At 27.7% G+C, this 12,026-nt stretch overlaps 1 protein-coding gene across 1 annotated transcript in view; it reads left to right on the top strand.

The window, feature by feature from the left end:
- Positions 1-12,026, top strand: part of LOC100202134 (endothelin-converting enzyme 1-like) — a gene marked incomplete at its 5' end in the record, with an annotated part of 49,650 nt that overhangs the window by 9,069 nt on the left and 28,555 nt on the right. Inside the window, 4 exon segments of the mRNA NM_001309749.1 lie at positions 9,709-9,860; positions 11,022-11,087; positions 11,213-11,326; positions 11,470-11,559. Of these exon segments, the coding sequence (NP_001296678.1) occupies positions 9,709-9,860; positions 11,022-11,087; positions 11,213-11,326; positions 11,470-11,559 (422 nt within the window).

Below are 12,026 nucleotides of genomic sequence, written 5' to 3'. Positions count from 1 at the left end.
GTGGGGAGAAGTGAAACATAAAAATTATTTCTAGAATAATTTTAATATCTTTTTTATATAATGTATGTACTGCACCAAACAAGTTTTAACAAATAAAGCAAATTTCCGGACCTGATTCCATCTCCTTGACAGCAGGTAATTATAACTTAGTATATTTTTGATATTAGAGGAACCGTGCAATTAAGGTAAAGTGGGACAAGTATGGGTCAATTTGATGATAGATTTAATACAGCCTAAAGTATTTATGAACAGATAATAATAATAGCTCCAACTAAATATAAAAAAAAGAAGTTTGTTTTATATTTATATTTACTTACTATGATTTATAGAAGTGCTTTCTAGCATTTGTTTTTTTCAATGTAGCATTTGCTTTTTTTAATGTTGCATTTGGTTTTTTCAATGTTGCAATTGAATGCCAATAATAGATACTTTGAGACTTTTCAAAGTATTAAATAATACTTATTAAAAAATTAGCTGCACATTAACAGTTTATTATTATTAAGTTGAATTTTACGTCTACTGTTAGTTAATGTTAATTTTTTATTTAACTATTGCCGTAAAAATGGTTCATTACGCAAATATTTCACTACAAATTGAATAAATCACTTGTTTGAGCAAACATCAAACTTTTTTTTAATAAATAAACTTAACAAGAAGTCGAATACAAAAAAAATTTTATTTAGATTATTTTTGTAGTACTATTATTTTGACATTTTTTTCCGCCCGGAATTGATTTAATTACAAATGTATAAAAAATAAGAAAAAAAACTTCTAAGCACTTTCTTCTTTTTGGCCATAGCATTTTTTTTTTTCGTTAGCAAGATTAGCAACATTAGTTTATATTGAAAGTTTTACGTGTATAATTTAATTATTTATACACGTAAAAATGAATTAGCTAGTTAAACTTTTGCGGAACGGGGGGTGTTCCGTAAAATAGTTAGCCGGGCTAGCTAGTGCATGACTGCACGAAAGATGATGCGCTGTGGTAATTATGAATAAAGCTGATCAAATTTTGCTTTGATGCAGTTAACACTGATTGCAAAACTTCTTTTGGTTGTGCGTTCTATGGATGAGCAACGTGGTTGTTGAAAAAGTTGAAACAAACAAGGCAATTGTAGTCTCTGTCACGATGGAAGCGCCGTAACTTGGTGGGGTGTCAAATGGAAAAATATGCCAGCTAACTAAGTTGATGTTGTTCTCAACTTTGTATTTTTGAATGAGGTTGCCGCGCAAACGTCTATCTAGTAGAGATGTGAGTCCGAGTTTGATGCATCTCGTCTTGCAGTCGAACCGCCTTATTTTGTGCAAAACTTTGGTACCTCAATACTGGATGCGTTTTATTGCATTTATGTCTTTTTCAAGGAATGGACACCAGGCGGTAACTGCCAACTCGTGGGCTTATATAGATGGTGTAATGTTTTTTTCCGTATTTTGGTGTCTCAGCTGATGAAGGTGTGTTTTAAGATTTCAAGGACATTATTGGCCTGGCAGCGGCAAATTTGCCTTGATTTTCATGCTTTAAGTTGTTGGTAATTTGAACGCCTACTTTAAATTTTAACTGTTTGAAATTTTCATTTTAGGGTGTTTTTTGATTTACTTCAATTTATGTTAAGTAATATTAATAATAATTTAAAATTTATTTGTATTTTTTTATTCACAATTAAGTTTTGCACAAAATAGTGTTTAAATTTTTCCCATTGAACTTTGAAAATCTAAAATACTTTTGTCTATTTCGATAATTTTGTAATAATAGATTTTAAACTGAAATTTAACTCGATTACAATAATATACTATAATTTGTTTTACTAGCTCATTTACCACGTTGTTACCTAATGTTGACCGCTGTATTGGCCCACTACTGGAATGTTAAGGTTAGGCACTAGGTTGCAGCAAACTATACATTAAAAAAATTTAACCAAGATATTGTTTAACAATACAAAATCAAAAAGTAATTATATCAGTTAAACGGACTAAAAAAGAAGGTAGTGCGCAAACCTAAAAATGTTTAATTAATTTTATATTGGTCGGCTCTACCGGCCAAAAAAGACTAATTTCACATTTATATACTCCAAAACAAAGTAAATCTATTTATCCGTCTATGAAATCATTGATTCCCAACTTAAATACTGTTCAGTTAAATCTCCTTTTTTAGATGATGTAAAAGATTTATGTAATATTCATAAACTGAATATAAAAACCTTAATGCTGGTTAAAATTAAAAAAAAAAGTAAAACTTAGAGACTCAGAGAATGTAATTCCTGAATTCGGCGAATTTTAGGGGCCCTTTGGTAAATTTAGTAACTTTTCTTAAGGTGGTACATAGGTATATAAAACTGAAAAAATCAATTTTTGGAAACTATACTTATTCTATTCAAAATTTACTCTAGATTCTATTTATCGTAATATCTTTTAATAAAACCCTCTTTAAAGGCTTAAAAATTTTATACTAGTACTTTATTTTAAAATCATAGCAACGCCCTTAGCAACAACATTTTACCCTTACATTAACCTTATAAAAAGTAGTTTATTTTATTGATTCTGTATTTATTATCCTTTATAAAAACGTAGTGTGTATGTAGCTTTATATAAAGTTATTACATAATGACTAAACGATATAATTTCAAACCACTAATCACGTTTGTTAGTTTTAGAGAAACACTATCTCTTAAGAACTATTTTTTCTTGGTATAATATTTTTATATGGGTTCTTCTAAAAGAAGAGAAAAAAAAAGATCGTCTGTTCGAAAGTATTGGGGACGTAAAAAATCAATAGATATATCTTCTTCAGAAACAGGATTGTCTCTAGATGTAAATAAAACATCAACACAAATAACAGCACCACTCATCATATCCGCTTCAGCATCAGCCAGGAAGCTGCATTAAGATTCGTCAATTACAAAAAGAAACTGAAACTGTAGATGACATTGAATGTTATGTTTTAATTAACACAGATATATTGCGAACAATTGTTAATTTGGTTGGAATATGTCCCAGTTGTCAATCAAAAGTGTATCTTGCTCATGAAATTGAATCTAAAAAAGGGTTGTCACATTTATTTGTTTTGCATTGTGTTGTATGTAAATGGTCAAAAAACTTGTATAGCTCTAAAGAGATTGCTAATCCTGATTCAAAGAGAGAAAGAAAAACCTTTGATGTTAATATTAGATCAATTGTAGCTTTTCGAGAGATTGGTAAAGGACATAGTGCCATAGAGACATTTTGTAATGTCATGAATATTCCACCACCAATGAGTTTACCAAGATATAATGATATTGTAGAAAAAATGCACACTGCTTATTTAAAAGCTTGTTCTGAATCAATGTCTGTGGCATCTCTGCAATGTGTTGACAATGGTTTTGCAGGTGATGCATCATTTAACAATGAAGGGAATGAAATAAAAAATGTAACTGTTAGTGTTGATGGAACTTGGCAGCATCGCCGATTCTTTTCATTAAATAGAGTCAATACTTTAATTTCTAACAATAAATGCATTGATACACAAACCTTAGCTAAAAATTGTAAATCTTGTAAATATTTAGAGTCTAAGAAAGGATCCCCAGAGTACAGTGTATGGTTTGTATCTCATACATGCCCAATTAATCATTTTGGTAGTTCTGGAGCAATGAAATCTGTCGGAGTGCTTGAAATGTTTAATCGTTCTCTTTCAAAATACAATTTACGCTATGTAAAGTATCGAGGTGATGGAGATAGCAAATCCTATAAAGCTATTGTAGATGCTAATCTATATCCAGGTTATAAAATTGAAAAGACTGAGTGTGTCGGACATGTACAAAAACGAGTTGGTGCACGGTTAAGAGCACTTAAGGATACATATAAAGGAAAGTTGTTGAGTGATGGCAAGAAGTTGACAAGTAAAGGTAGAATGACTGACAAAGTTATGAACAGTCTTCAAAATTATTATGGAATATGTATAAGACAGAACAAAGGTAATCTTTATGGTATGAAAAAATCAATTGCAGCACTAATCCATCACTGTTCAGAAAACAATAATGATGACGACCGGCACAAATACTGCCCAAGGGATAACAACACTTGGTGTAAATATCAGTTAGATAAACTAATGAAAACATCTAAATATAAAAAAATCAATAAACATACCAAAACCTATGAGTGAATTAATTAAGCCAATTTTCTCGTGGAAGGATTTAGGTGCTGACAGTTTTTATTTGAACGATGTCTAGATGGAGAAACACAAAATGCAAATGAATCGCTAAATAACCTAGTGTGGATGCGAGCCCCAAAAAATGTTTATGTTGGTAAGACCATTATTGAAATAGCAGTTGCATCAGCTGTTTTGACATTCAATGATGGAGGAGTTGGTATTTTGTCAGTTTTAAAAAACTTAAACGTCTCTGAAGGAGTTTTTTCAACTCGCGGTTTGAATCAGAAAAATAAAACCCGCATTCAGAAAATGAACATTAAAACTAGTGACAAAGGTAAAAAACAAAGAAAGAGATTGAGAGCAACTAGAAAAGGTTTTGATGACAAAATTAAGGACAAAGAAGGCAAAGTTTATGGACAAGGAGAATTTTAAATTTAATATAATTTGTTTTTTGACTTTACATTTGATTTTCTCCTCTCAAGGTTTTTGGATCTTCTGGCAAGGATTCTGAAATAAGTACTTGAGCTTTTTCTATCAAATTTGGACCAAGTGTTCCCTGATATATGTAGAGTGTGCTGAAATTCAGAAAATGTTTAATATTTTATTTTAAAGACTTAAATTTTATATTATTCAATGAAAATTTTTGTCGTATTTATTGTGTACATCTGCGGTGGAGTAGTGTGAAGTAAATATTTTGAGAACCTTTTTATTTTTAATTTCAGCACATAAAGTACCATATAGACTTAACTTTGTGAAAATTTCAGATGCTAACTCTTTTTCAAATTCGTTTATTTACCTATGTACCACCTTAATAATACCTAGTGGAAAAGTTTTAAACATTTTGGGGCTCTATTGACAGGTTTTTAAAGGGGCTTCAAACTGATTAGCTACGGTACTGATTAGACCAATTTTAAAGCAAAAAAATTTTACTCAATCTAATGTGAACTGAAAACAGAAATTTTTTAAGTCAGACAGCAAAATATTAGATTGTTTTAAAAACAAAAATATTTGAAATTTAAATAATTTTTGAATTATTTCAGATATTTTAATTCTAAAAAGAACTTTTACCATACTTTTGCTAACTTACTACAAAACAAAAATAAAACTAGTTTTAACTGTGGGTTTTTAACTGTTAAATAAAAGCTACTATATAATAAAACAAAACAAAAAAACAAAAACATAACTAAAATTTCATTTTCACAATGCTAATAATAAAAAATTACATAACAGAAATAAAACAAAGGTTTGATTTTCACTGTGCTGATAAAATTTATTACATTAAAAAAACAAAAACACCAAGACTTCATTTTCAAAATATTAGTAAAGATATTACATAACAAAAATAAAACAATGGTTTGAATTCCACTGTGCTGATAAAATTTATTACATAAAAAAAACAAAAACACCAAGACTTCATTTTCAAAATATTAGTAAAGATATTACATAACAAAAATAAAACAATGGTTTGAATTCCACTGTGCTGATAAAATTTATTACATAAAAACAAAACAAAAAAAAAGACAACCACTAAGATATCAATTTTAAAATGCTAATAAAGGATATTACATAACAAAAATAAAACTAAGGTTTGATTTTCACTGCGTTGATATAATTTATTATATCTTTTAAATTCTTTTTATTTAAAGATTTCTTAAAAATGTTTACAAACGATAGTTTGATAGTTTTACCCCAGTGAACCTCTGTGAGCATTAGGTTTGAAGTCTTCAATTATTTAGTTTCATTTAAAAAGTCATTGCGGCCATATCACAGAACACCGCTGAAGAGCATTTAACTAGGAAGTGAAATGTTCTTATAATCTCCTGGTCCTCAAGCAACCGCTCTAACCACTACGCCACGCTGCTCCATAGAAAAATAAAAAAATAAAAATTATTTTAAGTTGAAAATATCCGCCATTTAAAAAAAAACTAACAGCTATTTTAAAAAAACGTAAAGATGAAACGTAACAGGAACGTATGATGTAATTGAGAGCACAAAAGTGGTGATTAAAAAATGTATGATGTAATTGAGAACATGAAAGTTGTAATTAAGAGACGTAAGTTGTAATTGAGAACACGTTACTTGCAATCAAAAAAAGTTTATAATATAGATTGAGCAAATTAGTTCCACTTAATCTTCAAAATAATGGTAGTTACATGGCAGTAAGCTGTATCTTACATTTTTTGCGTTTTTGAAGTTTGTTCCATAAAATCTTTTTGCTACATCTTTCATGCGCACATCTTTGATGTAGCAAAAAGATTTATGTCTAAATTTTCGGAATAAAAAGATAAAAAAAAGATGTTATTATTATGAAGAACTTATTGACACCTAGAAATATTGTTTTCATCAACATGGCAAAAGGCCTTAATTTTAAATACCCAGTAGGCACGCGACGTCCGGGAGACGTCTGTCAGACGTCTCACGGATGTCCAAACGTCCTTAAGACATCTAGCGGACGTTTTTCAGACGACGCATGCCCACTGTATACATCTAATTGCCATTATAATGAGATGCAACCTCTTGCCATATAACTACCGATACAATGTATTCTGTTGCATTTGATTTAAAGTGTGCTAACTCAATGTTTGCTATAACAAGTCTTGCGGTAAAATATAAATATTTATAGTGTAAAGAAAAGGTTCTTACGGACAGAAAAAAAAACACCTAAATCCCTTGATTATCATTATAATAAGTACACAGAAGCTGAAAAACTAAAATCAAAATTGGCTGATAATAAAAAAGTGATTAATCTATAAGTCTTATATCTTAAAAAAGATCCAAAAACTTTTAGAATATTTTATGCATTTTAAGGAACAATTACAACTTTTTGAAAACTTCTATTAAAACTATACCCTTGCTTTAAACATCTGTTAAAATTAAATTGTATATTTTTAGAGGCTACCGCGGCATTTGATTTGATGGCAACATGCTAACAGACCTTTAAATAAGTTATATGTCCTACTCTTGATATAGCTTATCAAGGAAAACTTATTTACAAATGCTGAATATTTAAGAAAGTTTCAAGCAACGAAGAACCTTTAGTTAGGAACTTTGAAAACTTTTATACAAATATTAAATCTTTTGTTATTGTAATTCAAGGCGTCTTATGCTACTGTAACGGAACACATTGATAACTACTTTTAAAATGTTTATTTATATGTGTCTTAAAATAATTATATTGCAGTTAACTATTTTGTACTATTTCTAAAAAAAAAAAAAACTAGACTTGAAGTTTTTTCAGAACAAACAAGTTAATTAATCAATTATATTCTGAAAAATATTTTTACAGAATTACAAAATACTTAGAAATAGTAATTTAGCGCTGGAAATATTTATGTACAGGTTGCCCACCAGCACTGAACGGCTGAAATAAAAAATAATGAAATGTAGGCAATCAAATTTAATTTTTGTTACTTTCACCTAAATTTTGTAACCCGTAGCACATTATGCCTTACACTTTTTGAGTTTGCGCAATATTTCATAAGGTCATTTTGTTATTAAGCCTGATAATCAACAAAAAAAACGCTGATAATCAACAAAAAAATGCTGATTTGAAAATTAATTAATTTTTATAAATAATTTTTCATAAAATACAATATAAATTTTCATATTTCTTAACTCTCAAACTTTTTCACTTCTTTGTACAGCAGTTTTAGCATATTGTTTTCAATTGCCCAAAACAAACGATAGCCATTTAACAACCCGCTAAGAAAACAGATAAATTTACTTTTTTCTTAAAAAAGAAAAATTAATTTTTTTAAACAGTGTTACTTTTTTCTTGAAAATATTTACTTTATATTATAATAAAAACTTTACTTTTTTCCTAACGTGTCTTTTCTTTACTTTAATTTTATTCTTTACTTTTTTAATATGTGGCTATTTTTGGTACTCCCAGAAGTCCATACGGTCTTATCCTAGAGCACCGCCGGAGAGCATTTAACAAGAGGTTCACGCCTCCTTCCGTACCAATGTCGCTTGTTAGGCTAGAGCTAGTGTTGACCTCGGAGCTCTGGGTTCTGAGCCAGAACTCTAACCACTGCGCCACGGCTGCTCTAAACTTAAAAAACTTTTCCTTTTTTGAGAGTGATTGAAAATAATATGAAAAGATAATCTCTCAGTAAAAAGATTTACTTTTAAAAAGTCAAAGATTTTTTTTTAAAGTAAAACGTCTTACTTTTTAAAAGTAATAGGTTTTACCTTTTCTAGGCGGGTGATTCAGATACTAATTTCTTATATAATGAAATAATTTGTCTGTTGTATTTAGTCTGCTTCTATCTTAAAATTACAATTTATTTTATTCTTTCTATCGAATCAATTTTAACACTTTAACTTTAACACGAAAACTGTCTCATCGTTTGATCCCAAAATTTTGAGATTAGTAAACAATTTAAGCAAAAGTAGATAACTATTTTGGTTAAACTCTTATGATCGCTTTATTTGAACTTTAAATTCGTTTAATTCAAAAAAAATTCAGTTCATTTAAAAAAATTCATTAGCATTTAATTAACTAATCAATTTTTTCTTCCGATTTTAAAGTTAGAGAAAAAAATCATGATCACAAACTACGTTTATTCTGCCAATCAAAAATGTTCAGTATTTTTTATCATTCTGTGAATTTTTGCTTAGGGATCATCCATAAAGTACGTTTATCGACAGGCAGAATAGGCGCGAATTTCATAAGTACGAACTGGCAATAGTGCGAATTGGCATAAATGCGCCGAATAGAATTGCAAAGTGCAATAACCTAAGTGCAAGTTGGCATTTCGCACTTAAGTCAATTCGCACTCATGCTAGTTCGCACTTGCGACATTCGCACTTATGCTAGTTCGCACTTATGAAATTTGCGCTTATTTAGTCGTCCCCTGTTTATACTGTAAACTATAGACTGTTATAGTCTCAAAACTATTTTTATTCCAATAATTAAAAACATTTAGAAGCTAACTTAATAAATTTAGCATTATGTTTTTAAATTTTGTAGCATTTATAGCAATAATAATGGTAACATTATTAGTACTAAAATAACAACAACAATACTACATTCTTTAAATGTCATTTCTAATGCATAAGTATAACATAACTTATGTTATATTTTACTTTATGCATACTTATGTCATAAGTATGCATAAAGTATTAACCATAAAGTTAAAAAATTACATATTAATTTTTTTATTTAATAATTTTCTATTAATAATGGTAAATAGTGACAGAAATATTTATACTCTTTAAATGGTTTTGAAGTTAATTAAAATAACCTTCAAAATCCTTTATGACAATTATATGCAAAACTGTGAATAGCTGTTACGGTCTGACATCTACTGTTATTAGACTCTATACACTGTAATGTATATCACAGCTTGTTTGTTTATTTTATTTATTGTAACTTTAAGTAAATAAATCAGCAAATATATTAAAAAATAAATAAATAAATGGTTTTACAGCTATAGAATAAACAGTACAATGTTTTGGTACAGGTAACTTAAAGTTTATATAACAGTAACACTTTAATGTAAAAAAAAATCTATATTAAACAACTTTTTTTTTTTTTTACATGTTTTTAACTTTTACTTTAAGCAGGTGAAATTTTATAGGTTCATGGCCAGTAACAGATGAAAGTTTCGATGAATCAAAATGGGATTCGTTAGAAGCATTAACCACTGTACATAAAAATATAAGTATTGCTCCAGTTCTGCAGGTTTATGTTGCAGCAGATATCAAGAATTCCAGCCAGAACATTATTGTGGTAAAGTTCTATTTATCTTACATTCAAGGTACTTATATATGTGATGTCTACATTATCCATTTGATTAATTATCAATTAATTAGAATAATCGAAATGGCACATTTTAAATGGCTTACGAGTTGATACAGCAAGTATTAAATTTAATACTTGCTGTTTAATTGTTGCTGCATATTTAACCATGAAGCTTAATATTAGGTAATATTAGTTAAAACATTGTACACAATTTTTAGATTTGCGTTAATATTTGTTAAAACATTGCATGCAAGAATAGATTTTAAAATTTAAATATGTTGTGTGATGTACTCTTTACTTTAGTTTTTATATTGAAATGATCTAAACTAGTTTTTGCTGAGCAATCGCTATGCATTGAGCAAAATTATTGATTGAGAGCATAATTATTGGTTGAGAGAAATATGCAACAACTTTCAAAGATTGAATTATCTTTGATTCATATATGCATGTAGCAGCTAAAGTTGTTCTAGATCCCCAATTTCAATTTAGCATTCATAACTTTGATGTTATTGTCATAAAATTTTTATTAAAGTGGTTTTTTTTACTCCTAAGTACTTGTGTTTTGATGTGTTATTTAATGTTTGATTCTGTTTTACTACCTTTTAAGTTTATAACAAAAAATTTATAACAAAATATTTTTAGAACTGATTTAAAATATACTTTATATCTTCAGTAAACCTAATTTCAATAATTTTAATATATTTCATTATTTACCTTATTTCAAATAATAGATTCAAAAAAAAATAATAATAATAGTTATGAAAGAATTTTAAATTAAAATTTTTACAAAATTATTGTAAGAAATATATATTTTTCTATTTAGAACTATATTCTCATAACTGATATAACTTTTACTAGCATGTTTTTCAAAATATTTGTAATAACTAAAATATATTAAAACATATTAAAATATATAATAAAAAATATATACAAACATATATATTATCACCTTGTGTTTCATATATTTTATCATCTTATGTATTTCATATACTTTATCACCTTTTGTTTCGTATATGTTATCACCTTGCATGCTTCATACATTTTATCACCTTGTGTACTGTTTGTACATACCATACAGTTTGTGCATTCTACATTGTATTAAATAAATTATGTAAAAATAAGTAGTAAATATATTTGTTTTTGACATAGTTTGATCAATCAGGAATTTCACTTGCTAAAGAATCATACTTGAAAAATTCAACTTTTCATATAAGGGTAATTTAGAAAATTTTTTAAAATTATTTAAATTATTAAAATTTTAATCCAACTGAAGACTTATATATAAAATTAATAATTACAACAAACATATGTATATATTTTTTTTTAAATGTTCTTTTTAGCACCGTGAAGCTTATCTGAAGTATATGAAGTCTATAGCTAAACAAATGGGTGCAAATGAAACAGGATTAAAGTATATGAATGATGTGATGGAGTTTGAAACTCAATTAGCAAATGTAAATTCCAATTTTTTATAATATTCATAATGACAAAAAAGAGTGTACTGGGTTAGGTATATATGCTGTAACAATTATAAACAGTGGAATAATAGATTATCATTACATTTTCAATTTAATATTTTTAATAACATTTACATTAGATTACTATGTCAGTTTTGGATAGAAGAAATTATCACTCTATTTATGAATCTATGACTTTAGAAGAATTTTCAAATCGTACTGAAATACCGGTTTACTTTTTTAAATATTTTTAAATTCTAATAGTTAACAATACTTTGTTTAATATTGTTCTGGTGTTACAACCATTTTTTCAGAATATTATTTTTTTAGTTATTGTTAAAACTTTGTTTATTTTAATTATTTGCTTTTTATATCTTTCTTAAGTCTATGTTGGATTAACCATCAGTAAGAGTTACATTAGTAGTAGTTACTTAGGGACACATTTTATTTTTAAATGATTAATTGTATACTTTTTGTATTTTTAATATTTTGTCTAGACACAAATTGAGTAATTATTTTATTGGAGTGCTCAGTAATGGTAACTGAAGCAAGAAACAAACTGAAATAAATAATTAATGATTGTTATATGAGTTAAATTATTAGATTTTCTACTACTTCATGAAAGTGACAGGTTTCTGAAAAAAAAAAGAAAAGGAAAAAGTATATTAACTAAAAAAAATAAATAAAGTATTCAAAA

This window comes from Hydra vulgaris, chromosome 06 (genome assembly GCF_038396675.1).
Source record: "Hydra vulgaris chromosome 06, alternate assembly HydraT2T_AEP".
Lineage (NCBI taxonomy): Eukaryota > Metazoa > Cnidaria > Hydrozoa > Anthoathecata > Hydridae > Hydra > Hydra vulgaris.
Note: the sequence above shows the minus strand (reverse complement) of the source record. Positions and strands in the feature narration are given on the sequence as shown.